The sequence below is a fragment of the Numenius arquata genome, chromosome 20 (assembly GCF_964106895.1).
Source record: "Numenius arquata chromosome 20, bNumArq3.hap1.1, whole genome shotgun sequence".
Taxonomy (NCBI): Eukaryota; Metazoa; Chordata; class Aves; order Charadriiformes; family Scolopacidae; genus Numenius; species Numenius arquata.
This window is the reverse complement of record NC_133595.1, coordinates 893,470-910,699: the sequence shown is the minus strand read 5'-3', so window position 1 is coordinate 910,699 and position 17,230 is coordinate 893,470. Positions and strand designations below refer to the sequence as shown.

The 17,230-nt window shown below is 54.6% G+C and overlaps 1 protein-coding gene across 1 annotated transcript; it reads left to right on the top strand.

The window, feature by feature from the left end:
- The first annotated feature begins 2,175 nt into the window (after window positions 1-2,175).
- SLC2A1 (solute carrier family 2 member 1) lies at window positions 2,176-15,377 on the top strand. The gene is made up of 10 exons (XM_074161696.1): window positions 2,176-2,193; window positions 6,973-7,065; window positions 11,144-11,304; window positions 11,468-11,708; window positions 12,040-12,202; window positions 12,282-12,469; window positions 12,598-12,702; window positions 12,805-12,906; window positions 13,199-13,402; window positions 13,769-15,377. Exons 1-10 carry the CDS (start codon window positions 2,176-2,178, stop codon window positions 13,964-13,966), a joined length of 1,473 nt encoding a protein of 490 aa, XP_074017797.1. The 3' UTR covers window positions 13,967-15,377.
- Window positions 15,378-17,230: the final 1,853 nt, after the last annotated feature.

The window sequence follows — 17,230 nt, the reverse complement described above, 5'->3', positions numbered from 1 at the left end:
GTGCACACAGGGACAGGCACACATGTACAGGCACACACACTTGCACACACACATGCACAAGCACACACTGGTGTGCAAACTCACACTTGTAGGTACACACACTTGCACACTTGTGTGCAGACACATATGTACAGGCTCATGCACTCACACACACACGTGTGCAAATAGAATGTACGCACATGTACAGACACACATGCATACGGACATGCACACACATTCATGTGTGCACAGACACACATGTACAGGCATGTACACACACATTTGCATACACATGCGCACACATGCACAAACATGCACACACATACACACACCTGCACACTCACACACAGACTCACACACTCATGTCTGCGCACACGTGTACACACACATATACACCCTCACACACTTGCACACACATGTACACCCACACTCACATGCACACACCCATGTACACACATGTACACAGATGTACACACACACTTGCACACACGTGTGTACACACACTTGTACACACACACACGTACACCCACACTCACATGCACACACCCATGTACACTCACACATGTACAGACACACAGACACTCACACACACTCTTTTATACACACACACTCTCACACACAGTTGGACACACACTTGCACACACCCATGTACACACTCACACGTACAGAGACATGCACACAGTCGCACACACACTTGTACACACATTTGCACACACATGTACACTCACATGCACTCTTGCACACACACTCTTGCACACACAGACACACACACGTGTGCACACACTCACATGGACACACAGACACACACACATACACTCACACGCACACACATACACAGACACACACTCTCACACACTCACACACACACACGCAGAAACACAGAGACACACACACACACGCAAACACAGAGACACACACTCACATACACACACAACCGGAGACACACACACACAGACACACACAGACACACACACACACAGAGACACACACACTCACACACGCACACACACAACCGGAGACACACACACACAGACACACACACAGTCACACACACCCAGAGACACACACACACAGACACACACACACTCACACACAGACAGAGACGCACGCACACACACTCTCACACACACACACAGAGACACACACACACACTCTCACACACACACACGGAGTCACACACTCTCACACACACAGACACACACACACACGCACACACACACACGGAGTCACACACTCTCACACACACAGACACACACACACTCACACACAGACAGAGACGCACACACACACACACTCTCACACACACACGGAGTCACACACTCACACACACACACAGAGACACACACACACGCTCACACATACACGGAGTCACACACTCTCACACACACAGACACACACACTCTCACACACACAGACACACACACGCACACACACACACGGAGTCACACACTCTCACACACACACACAGAGACACACACACACACGCACACACACACACGGAGTCACACACTCTCACACACACACACACAGAGACACACACACACACTCTCACACACACACACGGAGTCACACACTCTCACACACACACACAGAGACACACACACACACGCACACACACACACGGAGTCACACACTCTCACACACACACACAGAGACACACACACACACTCTCACACACACACACGGAGTCACACACTCTCACACACACACACACACGGAGTCACACACTCTCACACACACACACACAGAGACACACACACACACTCTCACACACACACGGAGTCACACACTCACACACACACACACAGACACACACACACACACTCTCACACACACACACACCCCCGCACGCCCCCCCCCCCGGCCACGTGCGGCCCCACACGCGCTCCCGCCCCGCCCCTCGCGCGCCCCCTCCCACACCCCCGCGCACGCCCCCCCTCGCCCCGCCTCCCTCCCCCCAAACAACCCCCCCCTCCCGCGGCCGCCGCCTGGCCCCGCCCCCTCCCCCGCCGCCGCCCAATGGGCGCCGCCGCGGCCGCGCCGCCGCGCGCCCCCCGCGCGCCCCGCGTTCTTAAGCCGCTTCAATGCCCCCGCCGCGGCCGCGCGCCACCGCTCCGCTCCTCTGCCGCGCGCCGCTCCGCCGCCCCCCCCAGCCCGCCGCCCGCCCCGCCGGCCCGCCGCCGCCCCGGGGCCGCCATGGACACCGGCAGCAAGGTGAGCGCCCGCCGCGACCCACCGATCCGCCACGCGACCCTCCGCACCCCAGCCACCCCTCGCTTCCCGCTCCCCCCCCCCCCCCCCCCCCACCGCACCGCGTTACACAACCCGCGGAACGGCGGTCCGCCGCCGCCGAGCCGGTTTTATGGGCAGGAGGGGCGAAACGGGGGGCCGTTTGGTCGCCTCTTGGCGTCCGGCGCCGCCGGCAGGCGCGGGCGGGTCGGGCAGGCGACGCCAGGCAAAAAAAAAAGCATTTTTTAAACAAAATTTTACCTCAGAAAACACCTCCAAACAGCCCGACCCGCAGCCTCGGCGCTTCGCGGCGCAGCCGGGAAGGAGTTTTGGGGTGAAAAACCCCTTTTGAGGCGAGAAAACGTAGAGGGAAGGGCTAAAAATAGGCACTTTTGGCCCCGTTTTGGGAGTGGGGAAAAGGCAACGAGGCCCTAAAAGTGCCGGGTTTGCTTTTGGGGGGTGATACCGGGGGACGACGACACCCCCGGGACACCCCCCCCCCCCCCGGCCCGGTTGGGGTCCGGCCGGGTCGCAGCGCAGCCTGAGCTCTCTGCTCCATTTTGACCCAATTCCCATCAATTTAACCGCCCCCAAAACTGAATTATTAAATAACATAAACTCACTCGGCCGGTTGGCAGCAGCCGAGTCCCCTCAGCGCCTCGACCCGCCTCAAATTGTTTTATAATAATAAAGCGATGCGACATCAGGCCCTAAATGAGGAAGGTGAGTTAATTGCGGCGGGGTCGTTAACGTTAAGACCCCGGGGTTCGCTTGCTCTGGCCTCCCCGGGTGACGCTGCCCCCCAAAATATTCCCTCCTGGGAGCGTTTTGGGATGTATTCAACTATGTAGGGGTTTGGGGTTTTGTTTTTCTTTTCTTTTTTCCAGGGAAGGCAATAAAAAACTCGCTCCCCGGTGCTGTAAAGCGCCAGGCAACACGTAATTAAAAACAAAAAATAATAATTTTATTCCAATGAAGGATGTTACGGGAATGACTCCTCTTATTTTTCTCCCCCGCAAACAACGCCTTATTTTTCCCTCCTAGCTTTGGAGCATTGGAAAAGCTAGGGTTTTTAAAAAAATTAAATTTATGTTTATATATATATTATATTTTTTTATAGGTTTATTTCAAACCGACTCTACGCCAGCGCTCTTTTTTTGGGGGGGTGGGGGGGGGGGGAGTGTGCGTTTGGGGCTGGGAGCCGGGAACGTGCCGGCCGGCAGCGCGTCGATGGGGGCAGGAATTAAAAAGAAATTTGCTCTCGTAACGAAGAAATCTGATGCGCTGCCGGCCGGGCTTAACTCCGGAGTTAAGGGAGCCAGGGACGCGCTCCCTCTGCTTTTCCATCTTAATAACTGCTCCATTAGATAAACTTAGGTTAGAAATGATTAATTTATTTTAAGGTAATTAATCGCAGGACCAATTTGTTGCGCTCTCATGGGCGATGCTGAAATCTAGAGCGCGTTTTGCAAGGGGGGGGGGGGGGGGAGAAAAAGGGTTCTTATTGAAGCAGGGATGCTGGGGGTGCTGGGAGGAGGGGGAACAATCTCATCCCCCAACCCTTAAATTTAGTATTATTGAAGCTGGAGATGCTTTTCTGCCCGTGGAGCTGGGCTGCCCCGGCTCTTTGCATGCGAAAACATCTCCCGGGCTCGTCGCAGACACTCTTGTGGTTGCAACACTCGGAAGGCTCATGTCGCCGTCCCCGGCTGACCTTTAAGAAAAATAATAAATGAAATAATGCCGCTCTGACTCCACTTCCCCTCGCCATGAGTTTTCTCCCATGCCGATAATGCCCCCCCGTCCCCCTCCCCCCCCCAGAATCTCGGCTGATCCCCTCGGTGCTGCTGTTACCCCCCACTTTTTGGCTGCCCCCCCCAGTGGGTAAACGCTGGCGCTGTGGCACATGCCGTGGCTTTAGGAGCAGGTTTTACCCAGCCCTCGGTGGGTGCGTAAGTTTTTCCTGGGCTGGCAGCCAAGGTGTAGCCGTCTTATCCCGGGCAATGGCCGGATCTGGTTATCTTCACTCCGGTGAGCGTGCACAAGTGTGCAAACAAGCGTGCAAGATGCTGCAAGGGTGCACCCCCGTCCCTACCACCACCCCCTGCATCTGTCCCAGGACAGGACCTCTTACAGTCAGCCCCCAGGATGCTCATTAAAGACTCGTGGCTAATTCTTATGGGCTCTTTTTAAATGTGGATTTTCCCGGAATTCCCTCCTGGGACACTTTTTTTATATATATATTATTATTTTTTTTTAAAGGGATTATTCATTTCCTTGCTCCATGAGGCAGGAAGCATCCTGAAATCCTTCTGTGCTGAAGGGGAAAAAAAAAAAAAAAGGGCAAAAACATAAGTTGTAAATCCAAACGCAGCCTGCTGTGGGTTTGGGGGGGCTGCTGTTACCCCACGGATCGGTGTCTGTTCGGAGCGTCCCAGCTTCCGCCTTTGAGCAATGAAGGAAGCAGGAAGCATGAAAAAGCCAAATTAATTTATTAAAATCACAAGTGCTGTGCTCATCTTCCTATAAGGTATAGGAGTTAGTAGGGAAAAAACCAGGAGTGTTGGATATCTCCAGGCTGTAAATAACTTCATTGCACAGAAGCAAGAAGGGGAAGTATGTTTTGGTTTTTTTTTTTTTTTCCCCCCTAAACTCCAAATAAAGCTGCTGTTTTCTGCAAGCAGTTAAAAAAGAAACCCAACAAACCCCACACGTGATTTTGCAGAAGTTTCCCATGCAAGGCTGCCCTTAAAAATCAACTTTTTTATTTATTTATTTTTTTTCTCTCTAACTCGCCATCTTAAGCCTCTCCTTTAATGGCGAGGTTAAAGCCGAAAGGCTCCCGGATCGGGCCGGGCAGCGTGTTTGGAACTGGGAAGCCTGAAGGGAGCGGGAGGAGCTGACTCACGCTGACCCTGCCCGGGGAGAGCCTCCAAAAAATGCCGGCAGCTTCCTACCAACTCTGTCCCTTTGCCTCTTCAAGCTGCTGGAGTTTAATCGAAACATAATCTTTTAATTTTTGCTAAAGGTTAAAAATGTAAGTTTGTTGTTTTGGTGTGTTTGGGTTGGTTTTTTTGGTTTTGGTTTTGTTTTTTCTTTTTAGAATTTTATTATTTAATTCTTGGTGGGGTAGTGTGGCTGCATTGGGGCGAAGAGGTGTTGCTTCCTGCTGCTTTCCCGGAGCAAAGTTCATGCTGCTGTGATGCATCCCCATCCCTGTGGCACGGTGCCGCCGTGACTCACCTGCCCGCTCGCCCTACGTGGGGGATCGCTCATCGGCTTCCCGGGCTGGCCCAGCTAGCCTTTAGCGAAACAAAGTTTAAAAAAAAAAAAAAAAAAAAAAAAGTTGCTACCCAAAAAGCAAGGGATTGCCCCCAAAAAGCAAAGAAAAATCACCGCAAAAGGGGGGGAAAAAAAAAAATCCCGCAAAAAACCTTTTTTTTTTTTTTTTTTAACAACATTTATTCAAGCACAGGTTTCTTTTGGCAGTCCCGGTGCTGCCCGTTGCAGTTTTGCGGAGCAGCGGGTGGATGGACAAGGTCAGAGTCAGAAATTTTGGATTTTTTTGGTCTTTTTCCTTGTTTTTCTGGGATACCGGCAACTTTCCAGCCTGTTTTTGCCCTCCCAAGCGGGGCATTTTCTTCTCGGGGTGGGTTTCTTCAGAAGCGCTGACCAAAACCAAGTGCCAAAACCTCCCTGATAAGTTGTGTTGGGGCCAAGACTAATTAATGAGCTTCATTAACAGGTCTGGCTTTATTCCCTGTTGCTTTTCCCTGCAAACTTTAACTCAGGGGGAGGTGGCTTGGCTGGAGAGGCGAGGTCAGTGAGCAGCACTTATTTATTTATATTATTTATTAAAAAAACCCCAACTTCTTAAATAAGAAAATATCTATTTTCTTTGCGTGTGCTTTGCAATTAGCCCTCCCGATTTAGGATTTGCGTTTAGGTGGGGTCTGAATGGCACCAATCCCTTGGGATGCCGGGGGAGCATCCTTGTGTTCGGGTGATGCACCGGTACCCGGGATAACCAGGAAGAGCCCAGCCCCCCAAAATTAAGGGGCTTATAAGTTTCACGTGGATCATCCCAAAGCTGATTAACTGGGAATGTCGGATCCTGGTTCTCGGAGCTGAGCACCGGGAAAATCTCCTGCCTGGGATAATTGGGCTGTTAACGAAGGTGGCCCGAGTGCTGGCCTGCCCTGACCCCGCTCCCAAACAAGGCTCCGATTGTCGCTCTGACTTAAGCAGGAGGAAGAGGAGGCGGGCGAAGGGTTTGCCAAATAGCCGGGATTTTGCTTAGCGACTGTTAATTAGGCTCCAATGCAAAAACTTCGTTAGTGGTGGCTGTCTGGGGCATCCTTGTGCCGATGCCGGGACAATGCTCGGCCGGCCAACAGCATCAACAAAAGCATCTCGTGCTGGCGTGCTGCCTGGCTGTCACGTGGAGCCCTTGGAGGGGACCCTGCGAGCCCAGATAAAACCTGCCCTACTCTGGAGGCAAAAAAATTCCTGGAATCCCCAAACAGTATTTTTTCCCCCTAGCCCATGTGGGTGCCATAAAAAAAAAAAAAAAGGCAAGTTTTCTCTTTTATTGTGGATATTTGTGCTCACAACCTTAAGGGCATCCCTCCTCCTCATGTAGTTCTGGGAGAGAAGTGCTGGGGGACCTCTCTGATGCTTGGGGGGGGTGGTGTGGTGGTGGGGGCATAGCTGGGACCCCAAGTTTAACCCCTCCTTTTTGTTTTCTTCCCCCTTTTCCTGCAGATGACGGCTCGCCTGATGCTTGCCGTGGGAGGAGCGGTGCTGGGTTCTTTGCAATTTGGCTACAACACCGGCGTCATCAACGCTCCGCAAAAGGTGAGCGTGTGCCGAGCAACTTTGCCGTAGAAAAATTCCACCACCCCCCCCCTCCCCGCCCCGTGCCCGAAAACGAACCTGCATTTGCCGCCAGCCCGGCTAAAATAGTACATCCCGCTAGGCAGCTTACTGCCTGTAATGAGATTTGCAAGGGAGTTGTTTAGCTCCCGCCTTCCCAGGAGAATTAGTTTCCTCCTCGCTTAGCGTTTTTTGCCGGGAGAAATCCCAGGAACGCATGCAGGATGCTCTCTGGGTGGGACCGGGGTAATTTTTAACCCCTACTCTTAGCGGAGGTCTGAAAGCTAATTAGGGTTTGGGTTGTCTCAAAGGGGGGGGGGGGGGGGGGCAATGACCACGGGAATTGTTTGCTCCTTCCCCTAGCATAGCGCCAGGGCTCTTCAGCGACTGGCAGGTACGTGGGAGCCTTAAAAAAACCTGACTTTCCCCAAATTGCATGGCTTTTGGAGGTGTTAGCAGCTTGGAAGTGTTAGCTCGGAAATCCCACGTGGTGCTTACAGTGTGCCCCGGGTAACGCTCCGCTGCCGGGGTGAGGTGTGGAAGGACAAACCGGGGTCCAGCTGCTGCTGTGCGAGAGCAGAGCCCGTCCCCGAGCATCATCACAGCCTCTGGTGCACCATCCCAAAGAATTAAAATGACCGAGGCAGGATTCATGCCGTGAGATTATTAATCCCATTATCAGATCTCCAGAGGTCCCTTCCAGCCCCGTATCATTCTGTGATCAGCAAATGGGCTGCAAAATCTCACGTCAAGCACTGGAAAAACTCCCTGCAGGAGAGAAGACCCCGCGTAGAAACTTCCCAGACCCCTGTCAGCGTGTAAAGAGCCAAAAATATGCAAATTGCCTTTATTTGAGGTATTGCATTAAGTTGTATTTAATCATTCTGAGTGGCCTGAGAGGGACTTCACGCGGCTGGAGGCTGTGGCTCCCGTCCAGCACCCTCGGTGCTTGCACCCATGGCCACGGTGCATGTGTCTCTGCCAAAAACATCGTGCCGTTGAAAAATCCTGACCCGGTCTCGCCTTTCCCTGGACCGACCCACACGGGCGATGTTTGTCCTTGGCCAGCTGAGAGCATCCCGCTCCAGAGATGGGAGACAGAAGCAGTGTTTGAAACGGCTTTGAGATAGGAAATCCCTGGAAACATGCTGGGGGGCTGTTCCCTGGCAGCTGCCCTGTTTTTTCCCCGAGCTCCGGTGCCACGGGGAGCGGGTGCTCTGTAACTGCCACCCTGCATCGGAACCTGGCCCTGCATCCTAAGGACATGCGTCGCTTCCCTGTGGCTGAAGGATTTTTCTGCCTCCTCCCCTGACCCAGGAGATGCTGCTCCCGGTGACCTGGGCAGGGACCATGGCGGAGCCGGGGTCTTCCCTCAGCACTGAGCTCCAGTTCCTACAGACCCCCCGATGGGTGTTGCCTCAGTTTCCCTTGTGTGTTTTAGGATTAAACCCTTGGGGCTTGGGCCAGGGATGGGCTGTGTATTTTAGGAGTGAGTCACCCAGCGAGTGATGCTGTGTTTGGGGTGCAGAGCCGATGGGGGAAATGATTTGGGGTGATTGTATGGGGGGGTATGAGGGGAGGCAGGGTGGGTGCTGTCCTGGGTAGTGGGATGCTCCAGGCATGGGGGTTTGTCCCACCCTTAAGGGTGGGGACGCACTGGGGTGCAGGATTGGGATGGGGACAAATTGGGGTGCGGGATGGGGGTGGAGGATTGGGATGGGGACGCATTGGGGTGCAGGATGGGGGTGCATTGCTATCGGGATTCATCAGTGCGCAGGGTTGGGATGGATCAGGATAAACTGGGGCACAGGACTGGGATAAATTGGGGCGTAGGATTGGGGCTGGGATACAGCGTGGGGATGCATCAGTGCGCAGGACTGGGGTGGAGATACATCAGGGTGCAGGGTTGGGATGGACTGGGATGCATCAGGGTGTGGGATTGGAATGGGGATGCATTGGGCTAAACTGGGGTGCAGGTTTGGGGTTGGGATGCATTGGGGCTGGGATGCAGGATTGGGATGGGGATACTTTGGGATTGGGATGCATCAAGGTGCAGGATAAACTGGGGTGCAGGTTTGGGCTGAACTGAGGCACAGGATTGGGGTGGGGATTCATTTGGGCTGGGATACAGGATTGGGATGCATCAGGATAAACTGGGGTACAGCATTGGGGTTGGGATACAGGATTGGGATGCATCGGGTTGTGTCAGGGCACAGGACTGGGATGGGGCTGCGTTGGGGCGTGGGATTGGGATGTATTGAGGAGTAGGATTGGGACTGGGATGCATCCTCCCCCTGGCTGCAGCATTTCCACAGCCTTTGCTGGCAGCAGCGGGCAGCGGCCTCGCAGAAAGGCTCCTTTCTCCTGCGGAGGGCTGGCTGCTGGGTTTGTGGTCCTCTTAATATAGTCCTCCCGCTGCTGAACCAGCGGCGTGGTGTCTGTGGGGTGTTTGCAGACGTGATGTGTGGAGGGGACGGCCCGAAACCGGGCGAGGGCTGGTAGAAAACACTCAACTGAAATTAAACAGGGGGGGGTGTGTGTGTGAAAGAACCCCAACTTTTAAGAAATGCAATTTTTTTTTTCATACTTCTCACTTTAAACTCACAGTTTTTCATCTCCTCTTCTCCCAACAACCAGCTCATGGTGGGCTTTTCCATTCATCTTTTTTTTTTGCAGGATGAAAGGCGCCCAGGAGAAGGGTATATGGGTGCTCTTTTTTCATAAGCCAAAGCCTGAGGTAGCTCAGCCAGCGCTGGGGTGTCCACTGTCGCTTGGATTGATCTTTTTCTGCTTCAAGGGGGAAGAGCTGGAGGCTTTTGGGACAGTAGGGATGAATTTAGAGCACTGCAAGGTTTGGTGGGGTGTGTGCAGAGACCTGCTTACTGCCCCCCCCCCAACAGCCTGAGCCACTCCTGGGGGCTCCAAATAATATTGATTATTTCTTTTGGGGATGTTAGGAAAAGGGGAAAAAGCCCCTAAAGCATCAAAACCTCCAGATGTAGCAGGAGGCAAACAAAATCACTTAAATATTGAAATCCTAATGGTTTAGGGCCTCTGTAAAAGGAACAACTTAAAAAAAAAAATTACATTATTGAAATTTATAGTGAAGCGTGGGGTGTGTTTCCTGCGCTGCCTCTGCCAGGGGCTCTCGTTTGTGCTTGAAGCGATGGGAAAACTAGAAAACGAAGCGCGATTGTGCAAATACTTCACCGGGAGCTGAGCGCGGGCGAAACCCTTTGAAGCAGCGAGGTCTCTGAGCCACCCGATGTCCAGCAGCAGCAGCTGCATGAAACCTCTGCTCCTTCCAGCCAGAGATGGGCTGGTTGGGCGGGTTACTCAAAACACCCTTTGTTTTGAGTATGGGTGACTCTTAAGTAACTCACTTGAAGCTTTCAGCAGTGGGCTGGCTTTAGAAATACATTCAAAAGATATAGAAAATATATAAAAAAGGGGTGTTCTGCCAAGACTGTAACTAAAACCAGGCACCTGTCTTGGATTGCAGAAGCATTGCAGAGTTAGAGCAGAAGTATTGCATTATGGAAGTATTACAGGAAAAAAAAACCCTAGAAATTCAGCTTAAGGGAGTGTCCAGGGAGATGGGAATTGGTCTTGGTCACCTCCAGCTGCCCAGGTAACCCTGCTGTCTTCCTCGCCTTCCTCCAGCATCTCTGTCCTTTCCCCCCCCGCCATGCTGCTTCTCCTGTGGGGATGGAGACATCCCTCCCCGCCTGCCATGCCCTGGGGAGGAGCGTGACCTCCCAGTGCCCGCCTGGCGAGGCGAAAGAGGTATTTTGGCAACGCCAAGTCTCGGCAGGGCGAGACCAGAACCCGTCCGGCTGCATTTCCCCTGCGCATCCCAGCAGGTTTCCTCCCTTGGGTTGGAGCGGAGCCACTGGCTGGGCGGCTCCCGGCTCCGTGATGCATTGTCTTGTGAGCCACGCTCACCGGCCAAGGGGCTGTAGGTGGCTGAGCTGAGGCCGGGCAATTCGTAACACCAGTGGCACAGATGAAATGGAGATGGTTTTAACCCCTGGCTTGGTTTCTCCCCCCTCTTTCCTAGGTGATTGAGGACTTCTACAACCGTACCTGGCTGTACCGATATGAGGAGCCCATCAGCCCTGCCACCCTCACCACGCTCTGGTCCCTCTCCGTTGCCATTTTCTCTGTCGGAGGCATGATTGGATCCTTTTCCGTGGGGCTCTTTGTCAATCGCTTTGGACGGTGAGCAGCAAGGGTGGTGGACCCCGATGCGGGGGTTGTACGGCCCCACCCCATCCCAGGGACAGCTCCCTCCTTCCACGAGCTGATGTTTGGGTCCTTCTGACACCCCTTCAGCCTCTCCAACCACTGTGGTCCTCCTCACTCTCCTCCCTTCCTTCCCCAGGCGCAACTCCATGCTGATGTCCAACATTCTTGCCTTCGTGTCTGCCGTCCTCATGGGCTTCTCCAAGATGGCTTTGTCCTTTGAGATGCTCATCCTCGGCCGTTTCATTATTGGCCTCTACTCCGGCCTCACCACCGGTTTCGTGCCCATGTATGTGGGTGAGGTGTCACCCACTGCACTGCGGGGCGCGTTGGGGACCTTCCACCAGCTTGGCATCGTCTTGGGCATCCTCATTGCTCAGGTAAGTGCTGGAGAACCAGCTGGTGGGTTCCTTCTGGTTGATGCTGATGTTCATCAGGGTCTGCAGGGGCTGGGGCTTCACACAGAGCATTGTCCGTGCTGTGGGTCTGTGTGGCCCTTCAGAAGGGGCTGGAGGGGTGGACCTGGAGCTCAGCAGGAGCAGGAATGTTGGGAGATCTTAAGGTTTGGGATGGGCGGTGTCATAACATGATGCCTGTTGGCCACCTGGAAGCAGCACAGTTGTCCATGCCCCTCTGGTGGGTGTCCAAGCCCGTAGTGCACCCATGGACAGCAGAGTTGGGGAAGGGTGGCTCAACCCCTCTCATCCTCAGGTGTTCGGTTTGGACTTGATCATGGGAAATGACTCACTCTGGCCACTGCTTCTGGGGTTCATCTTCGTCCCTGCCCTGCTGCAGTGCATCATCCTGCCCTTCGCCCCCGAGAGCCCCCGCTTCCTCCTCATCAACCGCAACGAGGAGAACAAAGCCAAGAGCGGTGAGTGACCCCTGTCCCTGAGCTTGTCCCACCACACTGAGGGTCCTCAGCTGCTCCTGACTCCACCTCTTCGCCTTAGTCCTCAAGAAGCTGCGTGGCACGACGGACGTCAGCAGCGACCTCCAGGAGATGAAGGAGGAGAGCCGGCAAATGATGAGGGAGAAGAAGGTCACTATCATGGAGCTCTTCCGTTCCCCCATGTATCGGCAGCCCATCCTCATCGCCATCGTCCTGCAGCTGTCCCAGCAGCTCTCGGGGATCAACGCGGTGAGTTTTGGGGGGGGGAACAGATGCTGTGGGCTCAGCTTGTTTCACCCAGAACTTGGGTTGTGTAGGTTCCAGGTCAGGGTCACCTGGTGGGTTGATGCCAGACCTGACATCCCTTCCCTTTGTAGGTCTTCTACTACTCCACCAGCATCTTTGAGAAGTCTGGTGTGGAGCAGCCTGTCTATGCCACCATTGGCTCCGGTGTGGTCAATACAGCTTTCACGGTTGTTTCGGTGAGTTTTGGCCCATCAAGCTCTCACTAGGGGAGGTGGAGAAAAGGGGGGCTTCCCCTCAGGCTGGGGGTTTGCTGATGGACACGTGTCTCTATCCGACAGCTCTTCGTGGTGGAACGAGCCGGACGCAGGACCCTGCACCTCATCGGCCTGGCGGGGATGGCGGGCTGTGCCGTGCTCATGACCATCGCCCTGACGCTGCTGGTGAGTGGTGGGCGCTGAGGGGACGGGTGGGCTGGGAGGATGTCCTCATGCTGCCCCTCGCTGTGGTGGCTTGGAGGGGGAGGTCCGGTTGGAGAGGAGGAAGGACTTGTCCTCCTGGAGGTGATGGTGGAGCGGTCCCCACTGCCTGCATCTCCTGAGGTCCCAGAAACCCACTCTCTGATCCAGAGGAAGCTCTACCAGCACCATGCTGGCTTGAGTCTCGTTATCTGGGATGACCAGATGCTTCCATCCCCCTTCACCAAACCAACCTTCTCTCTCTCCCTTGCTCTAGGACCAAATGCCCTGGATGTCCTACATCAGCATTGTGGCCATCTTTGGGTTTGTGGCCTTCTTTGAGATCGGCCCAGGCCCCATCCCTTGGTTTATCGTGGCAGAACTGTTCAGCCAAGGCCCTCGTCCTGCTGCCTTTGCCGTTGCCGGACTCTCCAACTGGACCTCAAACTTCATCGTGGGCATGGGCTTCCAGTACATCGCGGTAATCATCTCCTAACGCTTTTGGTGGGAACGGGGTTGGGGGCGCCAGCCTGGCAGCAGTGGGGTTGGTGTGACTTCTCTTGAGTCCTAACACTTGGACAGGGATGGCTTGCTCGGATAAACCCACTGGGGAAGCGGGATGGGGCCAGGATCTGGGGAAGGAGCAGGGAGTTTGATGATCCTTGTGATTCCCTTCCAACTTGAGGTATCTCTGGAAGGGAAGGAGAAGCAGGTCCTGGACCACCCTGGCGGGGTGTCCACCAGATGGTCCTTCAGCCATGGTCCGTCTCTCAGCTCCCGGAACCGGTGACGGAGCACCATCTCCACCCACGCGCTCACCCCCTTCCTCCTCTTCTCTCCTTCCCAGCAACTCTGCGGCTCCTACGTCTTCATCATCTTCACGGTGCTGCTCGTCCTCTTCTTCATCTTCACCTACTTCAAGGTGCCGGAGACGAAGGGTCGGACCTTCGATGAGATCGCCTCTGGTTTCCGGCAGGGGGGTGCAGGCCAGAGCGACAAGACCCCGGACGAGTTCCACAGCTTGGGCGCCGACTCCCAGGTCTAACCGCCCCCCCCGCGGCCCCCCCCGGCCCCACCTTCTCCCCCCAGTTTGGGTTTTATTTTTTCAAATCCTTTGTACAGAAACCGGGAGGGAGGGAGCGGGGAGGGGAGGGGGGGCGGCTCTCGCGCAGACACCCCTTTTCCAGACACCCCCCCCTGCCCCTCCCCCGGTTTATCGGGGACAGACTGACCTATTTTACTATTTTTTTTGTTGGTTTTTTGGTTTTTTGTTTTTTTTGTTTTTTTTTTTCCTGCTAGGAACCATTTATTTTATTTTTTTTTTAGCTGGTTTGGCGTCCAGGATTTCAAAGCCAATAATAGGTGTTTTACAAAGCGACCGCGCGGCCCCCCCAGCGGGGGAGGGGGCGGCCCCCACTTTTAACGACGCGATAGGTTATTTAAGGAGAAATCACGTAGCGGAAGTTTTTAAAGCTGGAAACTTACGGTTGTTTGTTTTTTTTTTTTTTTTTTAACGTTCTAATGGTAGAAAAATCACGTAAATTTGACTAAATCTAAACCAACCTTTTTTTTTTTTTTTTTTTAAAAAAAAAAAAAAAGAACAAAACCGAGTTGTTTTTTTTTTTTTAAAGCAGTCGCATTGATTTCAAGCCCCCGGGGGGGTGTGTTTCCTGACGGGAAAGGCCAATATCCCGTCGCGGAGCCCCGGCTCCTCTCCTCTGCCTGAATTTCACCCGGGAGTGGAGAAGGAAAGCGGGGGGGGAGGAAGGAGGGGGGCGTCTCTTATTTTGGGGTTAATCTCGGCAATATTTGCCACACACTACAGCGACACCCCCCCCCCCCCCATCGCTGCCACCTCCGGCCCCGGAGTCACGCGGACACATCCGTTTCCCGCTCTGTGTATAGACTGGAAGATATTTATATTATATATATTTTTGTTCAATGGTTGTTAATAGTAGACGTTTAAGTTATAGCGTTTCTGATTTTGAGGAGCAACGTACTGTAAATATTCCTGGAGTATATTCACCTTGTATAATGTATACAAAAAAAAAAAAAAAAGGTACAGATGCAAAGGTATAGTTTCTATAGCGACTAAAAAGGCTTGTACATGGTTAGGACGACTTTTTGTATAGTTCATTACCTGCACTGTAGTTGTATCTATTGCACTGAATTCCAGGCTGTAGTATATTAAAAAAAAAAGAGAGATACTGTCCTTTTCAAAAACAAAACAAAAAAAAAAACCAAACCAAACCCTCCCGAAACTCCCCCCTTCTCCCCGCGAGCGGCTGCTGGGGGAGCTTCCGGCACATTCCCCAAGCCACAGGCCGTTGTTGATTTATTTTTTTTTTTATTTTATTTTTTTTTTATTATTTTAAATAGTATTTCTTTTTTTTATTTATTTGTCTGGTTTGGAAGTGATTACACTTGACCACACTTGAAAGAAAATAAAGGTAGGGAGGAGGAAAAAAAAAAAAAAAATCTCAAACAAACAAACAAACAAAAAAAGCTCTAAAACTCCCCTGTGCTGAGCCGGGGGGGGCCGGGGCACAGACCCCCCCCCCCTCCCGCCTCTCTGTTTTTTAAAGAAATACATAAAAAAAAATAAGTGCCAAGCGGAAGGTGTGTGGTGTGCTAACAATAAACGAGAATGGATGCAGCGACCCCCCCGCCGCCTCCCGTCCCTTCATTTCGGCTCCGGGAGGGCATTCCCCCTCCTCGATGGCCTGAGGGGTGGGGAAGCTCCTCTTCATCCTCATCCTCCTCCCAGCCCTGTCCCTGCTCAAACACCATCACTCGGGCCGGTGCTGACCCGGCTCCCTGGGAATTCCCGCCGCCGGGGCCACCGAGGAGCCGGGAGGGGAGGTTGTCTCCCCCCATCTCCCCCCCGGGACCGCTGTGGAGCCCCGGTTTTGGGGACGCTGCTCCCACCATCTTCCCTAAACTTGGGGGTTGCGGGGACTGGAGCCGCCCGGCTCCCTTGGGGACTCCTCGCCCCCAGCCACAGCGACCCGCGGCCCCTGGGCTCGCACCGGCCTGGCTCCCCGCACCCGGCTGGGGCACGCGCATCCCCGGGAAGCTTTTCCACCCCTCCCTGGGTGTGCGACCGGGGTTTCATCGCCCCGAGCGACCCCAGCCCTGGGGGCACCGGCCCGAGCCCTGAACTGCTCCGTCCCCTCGCCGGGACCCCAGACCTGTCCCCGGGGCTGCGGGGGACGGAGCCCTCGCCTCTTGCTGTGATCACCCACAGGAGGCAGGGAGGAGGCTGCTGCTTCTCAGCGAATTCTTTTCTTTCCCCTTTAACAGAGAAGGTGCCAAGAGCTGCAAGTCTGAACGCTTTCGGGCAAAGAAACGCTGATCTTGGTCACTTCAGGCCTTTTTCTATTTATTGAAAAATTCTATTCAGCCTCTTTGCCCCGCAGCGCACGCCCTGAAAAACGGCTGTTGCAGCGTCGTAGGAAATCGCTCTCGTAAAAATCTTTCAAAGCTCCCCCAAAATGTTGTTTATTTGCCCAGGGCTCTTCTCCTCGCCCTCGCTCCCTTTTCCGCCCCCGGCCCTCGCCCGTCACCGCTCCCGCAGACGCTCCGCTCCGCGCAAAGTTCTTTTTCACGTCGTTTTTTTGGAGGCGTTGAGGAGCCGGGAGCGGTGACACGGAGCCGGCGCGGGACGGGCTCATCCCCGGCTGCGGAGCCTCCCCAGGGATTACCGCCGGCGCCAGCCCGCGCCTCCAAATCCCCGGCCGCGGTGACCCCAATCCCTGCGCCCCGGGGCGCGGTGCCAGCGGGCGCAGTCCCCGTCCCGCTGAGGTGCTCATTCCGGCCACGGAGGGACCTGCTGGGAGGGGGGGGGGGGGGATGTGTCCACCAGCGTCTCCCCCCGGAGCGCTCCCAGGTCTCCCACCAGTCAGCTGTGGGGCCCCTCGTCCCCCCCGGACCTAACAGAACCTGGGCTGAAGCGGGGCCTTTCCCTTCACCGGCAGCACCAATCCCTTCTAATTGCTCAGGTCCCGGCTTGACGGAGCGTTCGGAAAGTGCTCTTGACTCCAGCCCAACTCGGGGAGGCAATTAAACGCGCTCATAAATCCTCCTGAAGTAAATGAGAGTTAATCGCCGGCTCAGGGCTGAGCCGAGCTCGGCAGCGGGGCCCGTTTCCCTGAACCCCCTTCCCAGCTGCGCGGCCTCACGCCTCCGGCGGCTGCTCCCGCGGGGACCCTGTCCCTTCCCGCTCCCCGGGGTCTCCCCCAGCCCCTCCCCAGCGTCCCTTTGCCTCCCCCCCCCGCGGGTGACACGGACCCTCCGGGGCAGAGCCCGG